A 15,847-nucleotide genomic window follows, 5' to 3' on the forward strand; every position below is an offset into this window, starting at 1 on the left:
CAATGTGAGATGGTAATGCCACCTGAAACTAGGATTAGGAAAGGAGTTTGGAAAACAGTTTGTCAAATTATTACAGCCCGATTACACTCTATATGCACTTACATGGTAAGGGTTCAAACATGCATATAGTACACAGATATGCAGAGTTACATATTGAAATCAAGGATAAGACCAAGATGTACTCATATCTTCAAAATAGCAATGATCTCTTAGGAACAAGGCCACTCTGTACAAAGAGAAGGAGGAGAGAAACTTTGCAGACCTCTCTCCCATTGAGTAGTCCCCATGTGCTTCACACTATAGCTATTGTTCACATAACTTGATATGCAGTGTTTTGTTTGTCCAATTCCCCTGGTACCTCCTTGGCTCGAGTGCCACACTACTTTACAATCTTGCATCTAGCTAGAAGAAAAATGGCTCTTGACACTGCACTTTTTTAGCTAAACTGCAGTGTTGGAAGGATTTTGTTCAGTACATATTAATACTGTGTATTATATAGGCATAGCTGTGACAAAATAAAGTTGAAAAAGGTTCAGACTTTCCAATCCTGAAATAGACAGGATGAATATTTCATGTGGTGCTCCAAGGGCACTTTAAGTTCCAGTTAAAGTTTGTGATTATTCAGGTGATGTATGGTCAAAAATGCTATACAATGTGAATTCTAATGTTTTCATAAGTGTTAGATCTTTTAAAATAGGATCTTTGGTTTTTGTTATTTTGAAATAGCAATTTATTTCCAAAGACACAGAAGGTTGTCCTCATCACTCTACCGTAATTGCATGACAAAGTGTTACAAAGAATCCCCCAAAAGAATAGGCCAAATGCAGACTCCAGAGCAGGTTTTTTTAGTAACCGCTGTAAGTTTGGGGTTTGATAAGTGCTATTCTTTGTACCATACAAACTGCAGCTGCACTAGACTAGATTCTCCACAATGAATCTTTAACTAGCAGATTCTGCTTTTTGCCTCTTAAAGTGTCCGCAGTGCAAATTGCGAGCCTTTTACATTGTCTACATTGTATACATCTTCAAAAAAAATTGTTTTCATCATAATTTTATAGCTAAGCAGCTGTATTTCACCGAGAGTATAAATTAGGAAGGTTTTCCTGAGTGATTGATGAACTGTGTGAAAATTGGCTCAGATGTTTTTGTGATCTTTTTAAGAACAGTGACTTCGTCAAAATATACAGACTTCAGTTTTCTAAAATCAAAACGAAATGAACGTCCTCATTTTTGATCCAAATTTGAAAATGGATTATGGCAATCCAACTTCAAACAACTTCCACAGTGCAGCTGAAAATTACTTCTTAATTAAGAGGGTTTTACTTCTTGTTCAAATGAGAAAATATTACTGAATATTCCTTTATAAATAGCTCTCTGTCCAAGGAAAGAACATTTGGAATCCCTAATTTTAAAAACAATTTATTTTTTAGATCAAAGCAATCATCTGCATCCCCAAAAAATCGAATGTATTTGTTTCCTTATTAATGGGATTTTATATGAACTGTGTTTTGACATATTGTGGTATGTTCAGTAATGAATAAATTTCAGAATATCCTTAGAAATTATTTTCAAGCTGTCTTTTGAAGATATGGACCAGCTGATGACCATGAAAAAGTTGCTTTGACAGTTGTGAGGCCAACATGTACAGCATTTGATCATTCTCAGTTCAAATGAGTGACTGACAGAGCTGTGTTTATTCAGCAGCTTCTGGCTGCCGATGATATAAACTTTCTGTTTTGGTGTCCTAAATTTATAAGGGTACAGCAGACCTCTCTTATCAGTTGCTCGAGTTGCACTCAAGTGCACAAACTAGGCTAAAATCCCAAATGTTTGTTGGTTTAAAATAAACTCATAGAAATGTAGATTAGGACTCTGTTTGTGGCTGAAGTTAATGTCCTCCAAAAGACTTGAAGGCTTCCTACTGTTTTTTTTTTATTTTTCCAGCTAACACTGCCAAAGTGTTCATTGAGGTGGAGGATGAGAATGACCACCCTCCCGTCTTCTCCAGGAAGCTCTACATAGGCGGCGTGACAGAAGACACCAAGATTTTCAGCTCTGTGCTCAAGATAGTGGTAAGAAAACATCTGCTCTGATCTTTTTTTATTTATTTTTTTACATGTTTTTGTATCAGCATACACGAAGACAGCAACATTACTTCTTGAATCTCCTCCTACTCTTTCAAAACTTTCCCTGCAGCCACGATTTGACAATCCGTCCAACTGGCTCCGTGTGGCACAATTTGATCTGCTCCCATATCGCTTGTTACATCTCTTCGTCGGTTTCACTCTCTTCACCGTCTGCCTCGTTTACAAGCAGGTGGGATGAGAGTGAGCTGAGTGGTGTAATCCCTGTGTGCTCACGCAAGCATGGCTTGACACCCTGTCAGCCACCTTTGCCAAAAATGTTTCATGTTGTCCTGACAGTGATGGAGAAATGACATCCAGTTGCAGGGAAGTAACGCTCTCAATATTAAATTTTGTTGAGACTCATCTATGATATTGGTTAACAGCTTCAGTCAAACCTCAGCTGACCAGAAGATGATCAAATGTTGAAGTGCATGAATATTTCATGAAGTCATCATGTTGCAAATAATTTAGTCATGAAGGGGAATTATGAGCATATCCTATCTTTAGATTGCTAACCTGACAACATTTTATTTTGTTTATTCATCCTTAGTCATCACATATGTAGTCTGCTTGCACTTGAAGTTCACTTGAGTGAACTGATTGTGACACTAATGACTGTCATAATTGTTGCTCTGTGTCTTATCTTATGTTTGACATGTCATCGTCGTGTGTCGCTCTTCTGATGTCATCGAATGTATATAAAATTATGTTAAAGGGGGCCTATTATGGAAAAACAGGTTTTCTCTTGCTTTAACATATATAAAGTGGTCTCCCCTCAGCCTGCCAACTCAGAGAAGAAGGAAAGCAACCAAATTCTGCAGAGTCTGTACAGCCGCCCAGATGAGCCGTCCAGTCTGATGTGGCTTCTACGAGCCGTTCAGATTCTGATTCCGATTTACATAGGTTGGCCTCCGATACGTGAAACCACGCCCACAACTAACTCCACCGGACGGAGCTTCCGCCATTTTTTCGTAGTGGTGTATCGCATCATTCAGACAGCCAATCAGCACAGAACCTCATTATCATAGCCTCCCCGCCCACTCAGAATCCCACATAGATTAGGAAGTTAGAGACTGGGATGATAAAGACATGGTTTAGAGGCTGAATTTCGAATTTATTTAGCAAAAACAATCAAAAGCCTTTTTTAAGACATTCAAGGCCTGTTTAAAATAGGTATTAGATGCCATAATAGGTCAATGCATCATGATGATTCATTGTGATGACGCATTAGAGCGAACACAGGAGAAGGACTCAAGAGGAAAACACATCATAACAATGCATAGGTTTGACCCATCAGAACTACAACATGAGTGATACAGTCAGACAGAAAGTGCAAGGATACAAACAAATTTAAATAGATAGGACCAAATGGGCCAGATTAGAAATCTAGATGGACATTGTAGTTGTTTTTACAGCTTTGTCACAAGTAGAATACAGTTGAAGGTAGGGATGGGAATTGATAAGATTTTTTCGATTCCGATTCTCTTATCGATTCTGCTTATCGATTCGATTCTTTATCGATTCTCTTATCGATTCTCATTTGGAAAAAAGGAGAAGAAACAATTTTAGTATCAACTTTGTTTTAATAAAACAAAGTTGATACTAAAATACTAAAAAGAAACAATTTTAGTATCAACTTTGTTTTAATAATACAAAGTTGATACTAAAATTGTTTCTTTGCTTCAATTTCTTTGTTTCTCTGATCTTTTTTGTTCAAAGATATAAAACTTTTATATTTTTGAACAAAAAAAATATAATGAGGTCTTAAGACGCCCCCAGCCTTGGGCTCCTCGATGGTGCCAGGGGGTCCCCACAAAATGATTTGTAATATACAGTAAAATATGTATTTAATATAAAATAATAATAATAAAATAAATATTCTTCTGTAGAAATTAACGAAAAACAACACATTATTTTGTAGCAATTACACAAGAATGTCCAGTAACATGTTAAACAGTACAAACTTAGTCACTGCTGGTGACATTCATCTATTCTGGCCTGATACTCTTCCCTGCTGATAAAGGAGAATCTAGCGGTAGAAGCTCTTTAACTTCTCCATAGATGAGCTGATCAGCTGCAGCTGTGTCAGGAGCTCTGCTGTCCGCCGGAGGCTCGGAGCGCCCGGCTCATCCGCGTGGCGCAGCTCTTCTAAAGCATGATTTATGGTTCCGCGTTAAATCGACGCAGAGCCTATGGCGTAGGGTACGCGGCGACGCGCGCCGTACGGTGCGTGTTGCCGCGTACCCTACGCCGTAGGCTCTGCGTTGGTGTAACGCAGAACCATAAATGACCTTACCACACGCCGGCTGACTCCGCGCTCCCAGCGCATCAGCCGGCCGAGTCCTAACAGTTTCCCCCCTTTGTTGAAATGTCCACATTGCAAGAATTGTCGCCCTGTTGTCATCCTTTTTGGTAAAATGTAACCAAACTTTCGAGCATTTATGCCGCTTTGTCCCCGTGTTTTCCTGCTGGGCGTGAATGCGCACGTGGCGCAACGTGCTTGGTGACGTCATTCACGCCCACTGGAATCGATAAGGGAATCGTTTGGGAAAAAGGCAAACGATTCCAAGGAATTGAAACACTGGGAACCGGTTCTCAACAAGAACCGGTTCTCGATTCCCATCCCTAGTTGAAGGTGACATAAACAAGGACAAATGTCTTGTTGCGTTGTCAGTAAATGTAATCATACTTTTGGTACAGATCAAACCCATATTATTACGTCATATTTTCTGTGAATATGAGCTGTACAGGCTTCATCACTGACTGACTTTTGATAGCTAAGAGGCTCATCAAAGGTTGATAGTTCAGTTCTCAACCTGTCCAAGTGTCCTTGGGCTAGACCCCGTATCCACATTTCTCCAATAATGTTAACTGGCATGTGTTTGTGGACAAAATGTACTGCTTATACATATATACTGTTTTCTTTATTAAAGTGCTATAATCGGTGTTATATGAAAAGATACAAGAATTTTGTTGATTCCGGATAAGGCAAGTTTGTTTACAGTATACAGTAGCACAATTCAACAACAAGGTGATTCAAAGTGCTTTACAGATACATTAAAACAGGAGAAAATAAAAGTATGAGTTTAAATTCAAACAAAAAAGAGCAATAGATAAAGACGATAGTTAAAATATGATTACGTTTTGACACTCAAGCTTTAAATTAGACTCTGGGCGTTATTCAAGGGGCAGTTGAGAACATGTGTGTCTTCAACCTGGATTTAAATAAACTGAGTGTTTCAGCTGATCTGGTTAAAATGAATGGAGAGGGTTAAAATGTGTAAACCAATTACCGTTTAACTTTTTTATACAGACAGGTAAAGGTCTTACACCTGTATGAGTTTTGTTTTGTTGTCATGTCTCATGCAGTGTTGATCAAAAGTCTTTGTATAAGAGCTCAGGTATAAAAGGTTTATGGTATTTATTACTAAAAATAATTCAATACTCCAAAAAAACAGCTTATTAGAGAAATAAAAACACTGATGGATCAATCAAGTACTCCCTAAAAATACAGCAAATACTGCATGGCTTATTAAACTGATTATAGGTTGAAAGACTGCATTATTGGATAATTGAATATGAATACCTATTAGTCCAAAAGGTAATTCAATTCCTTGGCTTTATGTCAAGTGAAGTTATTGTTTAATCTTTTCCACAAATGAAAACCTATTTTGATGCCTTGTAATATTTGACCGCAATAAACGTTTTTTTTTTTAAACAGATCTTTTACTTATAAGTTCATTAATCAGTCTTGAATGATGCATATAGATTTTTAGCTCAATCAGGAAAATGAGATCAGGATCTTACTTTCTAAAAATAAATGAAATTCGTCAAACTCCCAACTTGCCCAAGTCTATAAGGCGCTTGAGAATACTTTTCAGTTTGAAGAGACTACATATAATGAAATAAAAGCATGTTTAAATAATCCCCAAACATTTTCACTTTCATCCTCCTTCCTTCTACTGATTTAACAGTTTTTTGATGTGTTTGTGACATCCGATGTGTCACATTACAAAGATTCACTATCATGTTCAGCTGGAAACTAATCTTCTGGCAAGAGCCGAAGGATTTTGTCTGTTTACAGCATTTCCCATTTATTCTTTCAGACGTATAAACCCACAGTTTTTCTTCTATTTTTTGTGAAAGGGGTATATTACAGCTGTATTCCTGTTTGTGCCAGCTTTTACTGGAAAAATCATCAGAGAAGAGTTTTTCTGTCATACTCCATCATTTATACCTGCACAAGATTCCATGAACGGTCTTATTTCTACCAGTTTCCAAAATATGTACTTGTGTTTACTAAGCTTCCATTTGGGGAGGAAGGAAAAGAAAGCCAAAAAAGATAAGCATGTCCAAGCTTGTTTATATCAAAAGTGAAATCTTTATAGCAAGAAAATCCCAGGTCCACACTCTGTCAAACTCTGACAGGGTTATATTGATCAACACATCAATAGCATCTGCTTGTGGTTCTTTCCCTGGCAAAAAATAAATAAAATAAAATAGAAAATTCCCAAACAAGTCCTAGAAGAAGAGAAGAAGAGTTTAGTGACGGGGGGTAAAGTAAAATTTTATGTCAAAGTCCTCATCAAGTAGCGTTGGCAGGATTAGAGCTATTCTGAAAATGAAACAGTGTACTCAAGTACAAACTAAAAAATTAAACCAGGATGCAGTAAATGTTGGTCTTCAAGATAACACGTCCATTGCTCTGGCATCAACATGTTATACCCATTCGGTGAGGACCCAGATGTAGCTCTGACAACACATTTGATGAAAATGTGTTGAGTTATTTACTGTAAACCACCTGATAACTACATTTTCGATCTGTCTATCAATTAACTTGAAACAAACACCAATCTGTCCAATTAAGAGTCAAGTGGATCCTTTTTTTTTCTTTTTTGTTTTTACCAGGAGCCAAGAATTATTTGGTATCTTAATTAGTTACAAAGCTCAGTGACCTTTCTCCTCACTCAAGATAACCATCAAAAGTATCACAACGTAAAGAAACATTTTCATTTTCAGACCATTTGGCCTCTTGACAGAAATAGTTTTAAAATCATAGACACAAGTAATCAGTTATGCTGATCATATGCAGCGTAAGTAAGGACTCATGGGTAAACAAATACTTTTTTCACCTTTGGACTACCTGTTTTCATCCTTTTAACACAGCTCACACCAATAAAGTTTATTCATTGTTATTATGAATGATTTTTAATTATAAAGATTGAAACATATGGACTTTTATGGCTTTTTCTTTTTGTTCTTTAATGGTAGCCAGGTGCAACAGCTGGGACATTTTAGGCCACCAAAAATTCCAATTCAAAATGTCTTTATCCGTCACATACACATTTTACATGGTACTGTACAATGTGCAGTGAAATAATTTGTGTACCTGCTTAAACAAAGCAAAACAGGTTGTCAGCCGCTTCTTCGTTTGAACCATCAGGCATTTTTTTGGGTTTCCCTTCTCCTTCATACTGGATGGGTGAAGTCATGTACATCGTCTTAAAGGGGAATAAAAATAGCCTATCAGCACAGTCAAAAAGACAAAATAACCTTAATTTTTTTTTTTTTTATCACAACACCAAATTTACCGACATGGGAAAATTGTCGGTCATCGCAGTGAATGTCGGTAACGGTACATTTTCAGTTTATCGCCCAGGCCTACATGTATGTGTTGATTAGTTCAGTTCAGTGTTTGTTGAGGATGCGGATGGCCTGAGGTAAGAAGCTACTCCTCATCCTCTCTGTATGAGCTTTCAGGCGGCGGTAACATGTCCCTGAAGGCAGCAGTGTAACAAGTATATGGCAGGTTTGGGTGGGTTCTTTCAGGATCCTGGTGGCCCTTGTTCTATGTTTGTTGTAAATGTCTTGGGGATGGGAGAGGGTGGTTCTGACGATCTGCCCAGCTGAGCCGACCACCCTGCTGATGGCCAGAATAATCTGTTTGGAGTTCTCCCCATCCATGTGATGATGCTTTCCATGTGAATACTCTCCACAATGCAGGTGTAAAAGTTCCTGAGTATCCTGTCTCAGGTAGTAGAGATGCTGACAGGCCACCTTCACCTTGATGTGAATAGTCCATGTCAGATCCTCTAAGATGTTAACCCTGAGGAATCTCTCCTCCCTCTCCACCTGTGTCCCGCCGATGATGAGCAGGGTGTAGCTCCTCTGCTACTTCTGACTGAAGTCCACAATGAGCTCATTCAGCTGGAGGTTGTTGAGTTGACACTAATCCTCCAGGTGGCCAATCTCTCATGTACGCCGACTCGTTGTTGGAGATGAGACCCATCACAGCTGTGTAGTCAACAAACTGATCAATAATGTTGTCCTCTAATGTGGCCCAGCAGTCATGGGTGTAAAGTATGTGTACAGCAGGGGGCTGAGCACACACCCTTGAGGAGCTCCTGTGTTGAGAGTGAAGGGAAATGAGGTGTGGTTGCCTGCACGGACCACCTGTGGTCTGTCTATCGGAAAGCCATCTGCCATCTGCATAGAGAAGAGTTCAGTTCGAGATCACTCAGCTTTGTGGCCAGTCTCAAAGTCCACAAATAGTGTTCTCACTTAATTCCTCTCAGAGTCTAGCTGTGCGAGGGCTCTGTGGAGCAGGAAGGCAATGGCATCGTCTGTGGATCAGTAGGACAACACGCACATTGCAGGGAATCCAGAGCAGCAGGGGAGGAGGAAGTTTTGACCAGCCGCCTAAAACATTTCATCACCACAGATGTCAGGACAGTGTGGTAATCATTCAGGGAGTTGGGCTGGGCTTTCTAAGGGACAAGGACAATGACTCACAGTGTATCGTCCCCTGGTGCTTCAAGCAGAGGGCAAGGTTAAGGAGGGCACTAAACACCGGTGCTAGCTGGTCAGCACAGGCTCTCAGGACACATCCCATCTGGTCCTGCAGCCTTCCTGGTGTTCACTGTGATGGCAAATGTAGCCTTGCCCACTTGGATCAAACCAAAACTACTGCAATGAGCATTTAGCCTTGGCCTGAACACAGTATATGCTGTATGACTTATACTTTGTCCCTAAAAGATTAGTTCTGACATTAGAATGATCTGTTTATCAGAATCGTAAGGATGAATCATCATTTATGCTTTAAAATCATTATGCTTCCCTTTGTTTTTTCGTCGTTCTGATGTATGTTCTGACCCATTTGCATGCAACTGCTTAATTAAATCTACCGAAATCTGGCTCATCTCTCAAGTCACATGGGTCGCATGTCCGGTTGGGAAGTTCTAGTCTTAAAGTATGTATAGAATTTGTTGAGTTCATCAGCCTGAGAGTAGTCAATGTCCACCTTTGATGTGGGTGCTCCATAGTCTGTCATAGTCTTTAGTCCCTGCCACAGTCCTTTATGGTTAGACTGTTGAAGCGCAGTTCCAGCTTCTCCCCATAACAACTCTCATAACGCCGTTTAAGGATTGTCCCACGTGAATTATATTGAAACATATAGCTAGGTAAAGGTAAACCCTTGCTGAGTGAAGATATTTCACTATCTGTCCCAGTTGCCTGAGAAAAAAAAAAGGCAAAGCTTGCACCTACATGTATTAACAGTATCACTAGCCACAGATAACACTGTGAAAATTGATGCCTGCATGTGAGCCCAGTGGCTGATCAGCACCTGAAACTTAGAGGTTGATGAGTGAATTTTGTCTAGGAAAAAAAGGGGGTCTCCCGCACACTGTAAGGTCAAGTGCAAAAAACTTTAATAGGGTAAACAAAAAAGCAACGTTTCGGTCCACAGGACCTTTCTCAAGCAGAGAAAAGTTTTTTGCACTTGACCTTACAGTGTGCGGGAGACCCCCTTTTTTTCCTTGATTCACTCCTACCTACTCCTACGCACCTGTTTCACCAAGTCTTTTTTAGGTGTGCATCAGCCTCCAGACCTTTACTGAATTTTGTCTACAAATGGAAAAAGTGGCTTGATCAGTATCATGCAGACTGCAATCTTCCTGTGTTATTTTTGAGCATTAAAACAATCATCCACTAATTTAAAGGGTAAATATAATAAAGAAAATGTTTAATTGTACTTAAGACCATGTGCTTAATTGTATAAAAGCACCACTAAATCCCAAAAAAGGCATAGTTAAAAAAGATGCTTTTGCACTGTACCCCTGTGGTATTTTGAAAAAAGACTGTCATAGATGTTTTATTAAGACCTCGGGAAACTGGGCTAGCTTTTGAAAAGAGTGTAATATGTCTCCTTAAAGATATGGTACAATCAGTGGCCTTTCCAAAAATCATTACTATGTTGGTGTTCCCATTTTGAAAACATTCAATCAATATTTTAGAAAGGTTCTTCAAATCTCTAGGTAGTGTTTGTTGTGAAGAGCTCATGACTCAGCAGTTTTCATCCACTTTAATGAGCTTTCATAACAAGATCCTGCTTGTCATTTGGTTGCCTGGTCACAACTTTTCTGTTCAAGCAGACTCAACATTCTCATGTCATTCTTATTTGCTCATAGCAGACAGTTGTTTTCTTGGAAAAGCCATTTTGTACACTACATAATGAACCTTAAGTGGCAGGCAGACAGTTGGCAACAAGCTGGTGAACATAGTGTGGCACTTAACAGCCTGAGAGCCAAATAGTTCCCTCAGGAGTTTGTGGAGAGCTAAAACAAGGCTAAAATAAACTGAATATTGGTATTACGTTAGTTAGATAGTCAGACATACTAAACTATATAAAAAATGATATGCTCAAAAAATGATATGTTCCAAAGGATACATCCACAGGTATTATTATTGAGTCTTTATGCATTTTTCTCATCGGAAGATTGGAATGTTTGGTTTTGTCGTTGATGTAATAAACCAAAATACCGCTGCCCTATAGAGGACCTTTTGTGATAAATCATTGTGGCAAAGAGAAGGATATTGTTATTCCAGCCCTGATCTTGCCAAAACGTTCTTTATTTATGCTTTCATCTAAACAGCCAGTATCACAGTCTGGAGACAACGAATTATACCTTTTTGTAAGGCAGATATTTTTACACATAACAAGGGAATCTCTTCTTCAGCTGTTGCCCCCATGATCCTGTCACCAATTGGATGGATGGATGGATGGATGGATGGATGGATGGATGGATGGATGGATGGATGGATGGATGGATGGATGGATGGATGGATGGATGGATGGATGGATGGATGGATGGATGGAAATGCACATGGGAATTAATAACGGCTATATTCTTCTTGGGATGTCATTGTTGATGCTGGTTCATTGTCAGGATTTAAAATGTACGATTAATTCATCATTATTATAATTATATATATAGACGGGCCTGACATTTCAATGTGGCTGTTCTGACATGATGATCAAGGAGATGTCAAACCTGGTTTCCATGTTTAAGAGGCTGATGAAGCAAATCATGAGATAGAATTGAGTTTTCATCAGAGGACCTTCCCATGGTGATGCAGCAAATTTAAACGCTTCACCATGAGTGGCTAACTTCGCTTTGTTGTGAAAGGAAGCTTTAACTGTAATTATTACATGTGTCCTAGTTCTCAAAATGACATGTAAAACTCTTAGAAAATACTTAAACAGAAATAATGGTGAGTGTACATTTAATGGAAAAGGCCAATAAAGTGAGTCAGTATTGAAGGTGACTATACACTGTTGATTAAATGTATTTTAAATTAAGTTTAAGTTTTTTTATATTATTAATACATCACCATGAGAGTATGGACACCTTAAGCTTGAACACATCAGAATATTTTGAAAAATGATGAAAATTAAGAATTATATGGTGGGAATTTGATGTATTTGCGGCAGTTAACCCAAGTCCTCGTTAAGAAAAACAAAATGGTGTTGATGATGTTACTAATTACATCGGCTGTGAAATGCTCAATTACCCATAACTACAAGGTCAACAGCAGTTCCAGGGACACTGACAAAATGTTTAAAAATATCACAAAAATGGAGTTGATCAACATTACTAGTTTTATTGAAGAACATGTTAAGAAAAATTAGGAAATATAAAAAATATTTTAATGTTTCGTATTTTTACCACTTTTTGCATTTGCAGAAGTTAGCGGAGCATCATGAGGGACATGCTAAAATTAGGTACACTAAATGAAAGACAATGGTATAAATTGGTGGAAATCCATGTCAAGAAACATGTCATGACACTCATATGTGTGCAAATGTTTAGTCATTTCCTCCAGAACCTCAGATTGTTGTTATTTTCTAATATGTTTATGATGATAAGTTGATTTGCATGGGGACACCAAAGGTACTTTATAGTGATATTGACCTAGAATGTGGTGGCACCTGGGGAGGGTGGCCATATGTTCAAGGGCCTGACCAACGCTGCTTGCAGCTTTAATTTATTATTATTTTGTAATTATTCATAATTCCTGCCTGATTTTTTTAATTACTACTACTTATGTATTACAGGCCACTGATAAGGACACTGGGAATTACAGTGCCATGGCTTACCGTCTGATTATTCCACCCACAGCAGAGGGACAAGACAGCTTTGTCATTGAGACCTACACAGGTATCATAAAGTCAGCCATCAAGTTTCGAAATATGCGCAGGTCCTACTTCAAGTTTGAAGTTATAGCCACAGATGACTATGGGAAAGGTCTCAGCAGCAGTGCCGAAGTCATGGTGAGTATCCAGCTTAAGGCTTTTTATAGTATGTATGCAAATTTGTTGTCATAAATAATCATATTTGTGTTGCATTATTTGTATGAGAAGTGCTATATAAATAAAGTTTGATTTGATTTGATATGCAGAATACATGTCATTGACTAGCATTTCATTGGTACAAAGGAGGTACAGAATCCCGCTTCTTTATGGAAGTGCTTACTGACCCATCCGTGATCAATATTTTTTTCTGCACGATCTCTTTATGGACTTTCAGTTCAATGCATAGTTTGTCTTTCAGTGACAATTTCTCATACCTACTACGTAAGTCGTATTTTCAGACAGAGCTACTTATTTGGCAATAATCTTAATTATGAAAATCTTCTCAAAGGGATCAATTTTTATTTTTGAGGAAAAGCTATGAGTGAGGGATAGGCTGCAGGACTTTTTTGAATCAGTGAGAAACAGGAACATTTTTTAGACTTCACTGGAGATAGTAAAACTTTGTGAAGACATGTGAGTCATCGCAGAGAAATTTGTTCAGATGAAAGTGTTTCAAAGTAACTCAATATCAAACAAGGTATTAGTTTTACCCATTAAATACTGATGCAACAAATGAGAGTTTTTGCTTTCAGGAGTAGACGACTCCACAGGTTAAAGGGGGAGCTCTTTAATCTCTGTAGACCCAAGATTCTTTTCACTCTAGCTCGCCTTCTTCACGAAGCCTCATTAGAAGAGAAAAAAATAAGTATATAAGGTCACTATTAACCTTATCAACATATGGAACATCAATTAAAGAACAATCTATGAGGATATTAAAAAGTGTACTATGTATAGGCTTCAGCATGTACATAATATATAAATACATGTCCTAATGTGTTCCTTTATGTACTGTATAATAATTATTGTGACATCTAGATTGCAGTGTATGAGTTTTTTTTTTCTCTTTTTTTCCCAATACCTTCTACTGGAATTATATACTGTACATGAAAAGCTTTTTGCAATAGCAGATCAAAGCCCCCTATACACAATATGTTCAAGGCAGGACTCTGAACGACCGTGAGGCAGAACGGCGAGCCATTTTACTTGCACCTCACTTCCACCTTGGGAGGTAGTAACAGAAGTGAAATAAAGAGGAGGCAAGCTGGGAGCCTGCATGGCAGACACACCACTCTTACAATGATGTCCCTGTTACCAAGATGATTCCACAGAGCTAGTGTAGTGTGCAAAGTCACACAGTGACACAAAGCTGAGCCACCTCTGTTAAGTCTGCGTGCATTTCCAAAGGGAAACATCAGCAGTATAATGAGGATGGATTTTTTTTTCACAGATAGAACACGAGCGCTGTGTGAAAAGGGCTCAAGAGGTGCACATAAGTTACTGTATATGTGAAGGTGAATTTGGTTTAAAGTTCCTTGCTGTTTTCACAATGGCAACTTCTCTATATGAGCCTCGATGATGAGCTTTGTATGTTGTTTTGCTTTGTTTACTCAGCATTTAATGTTTTAGTTCCAGTCTGTTGGATTACAGAACTCTCAATGTGTGGCATCTACCACTTGCTGACTATCTAATTAAATCATTTCTTTTCCTCCATGAGTATTGAACCATATGTGCATCTGCCTTCCATAATGTTTGTCTTTTTCCAATAAACTCTCCATATGCCCACTATCGGGGCTCATCTTTGCCCCCAATTCAGTGCTTCTTTTTCTGACTGTGGCCAGGGTTATTTTGGTTTCAGTGAAATCTTTCTGGCTAAAAAGCGTCTAATGAGACAGAAGGATAGTCTGGGACATTGCTTGAATTTGTGGGAGCAGCAAGTGCTTAAACACAGTGCTCGTTAATTTTCAAGGGGAAAACCTAATTTCACAGGAGCCACATGGGAGATCTGGCTTCAGTACAGAGGTCTGTTGCCTATACACTTACAGAGTGGAATCAGAATTTTGCCCTGTTCAGTTTTCCGCAATACAAGCAGGTAATTATTGTGTCTGAGTTGCTGTGCCAAAAGAATCGTCTGAATGAGCCGATCAAACTCACAGTGGGGCACATGTATAAGTGACCTCATCACAATTCTGCTGAAATTTTTTCACCCCTCAATCCTCCTTTTTCTCTGTTTACTTTCTACTGGTTCTTTCAGGTTTCTGTGGTCAATGCCTTGGACATGCAAGTTGTTGTGTCCACTGTCCCCCCTGCTTTAGTGGAAGAGAATAAGGAGGAGCTGATTAAGTAAGAAAACGTATATTTCATCAAGCTTGACAGTGAATAAATGACAATAGACTCACATCAGTCTGTGCACAGTTAAAAAACGATATATATTTTTTTATTATTGTTGCAATATCTTTATTTTTTTAAGAACCTTTAAAAACCACTACATGTAAAAAGGATTGGGATTAGGAGTAACTTTATTCCCTTTTGGTTGTCAACTAAAAATATATCAATTATGTATTTATCAATATATCATATAATATACCAACCTTGTTTGTTCCACTATTATGCACTGGAAATCTTGACTATAAATAATTATACAGTCTATATCAGGGGGTTCTGCTGTGGTAGCGGAACTTTATGTTTTCCGTATTGGAAGTGAAACCGGCAGTCTCTACCCACTGGAGTCTGTTCTCCTAAGCCAAAATTAATTATTGATAGGTGTTCATGAATCATCTTTCTTGTGGCTCTTAGGGCACACTGTTTAACCAAATTAGTCAATGTAAAACGCAAATGGATGTTAATAGTTGCTATTCATTTAATGATGGTGTTTCTTCCACACAAGCAACACTGCTCTTTAGACTGAAAAATACATACATTAGTTATGTTGAGCTTCTTGCTGTGACGCCTTTTAAGAGGTCTGTGATTTTGCGTGCCACTGATGATGATCCAGGGCCGTTTTAACTCAGCGATTAAACTGTTTAACCACCATGGCAACACCAGATAGAAAGGCTTTTTTTATTGGCTGCATTTTGAGGTGTGGATTTCTCTGTACATGAAAAGGATTATCAGGGCTTTGTTTTGCCAAGAGGGAAATTGAGGAGGGAAATTGCTGCCCAATGGGGCAATCCCTGCCAGAGTGGTGTACTTGAGCCATATTACGTGGGGCATTCAGGTGCCAGATATCATTTTGAACTTGTGTGCTTGC

General features: G+C 38.5%; 1 protein-coding gene across 1 annotated transcript in view; it reads left to right on the plus strand.

Annotated features, from left to right (window-relative positions):
* LOC133464094 (protocadherin-15-like) overlaps positions 1-15,847 on the plus strand; it is a 215,822-nt gene that overhangs the window by 178,917 nt on the left and 21,058 nt on the right. Inside the window, exons 27-29 of the mRNA XM_061746074.1 lie at positions 1,945-2,072; positions 12,523-12,738; positions 14,852-14,940. Coding sequence (XP_061602058.1) covers positions 1,945-2,072; positions 12,523-12,738; positions 14,852-14,940 — 433 coding nt within the window. The remainder of the gene's footprint in view (positions 1-1,944; positions 2,073-12,522; positions 12,739-14,851; positions 14,941-15,847) is intronic.

Source organism: Cololabis saira, chromosome 17 (genome assembly GCF_033807715.1).
Source record: "Cololabis saira isolate AMF1-May2022 chromosome 17, fColSai1.1, whole genome shotgun sequence".
NCBI classification, from domain to species: domain Eukaryota; kingdom Metazoa; phylum Chordata; class Actinopteri; order Beloniformes; family Belonidae; genus Cololabis; species Cololabis saira.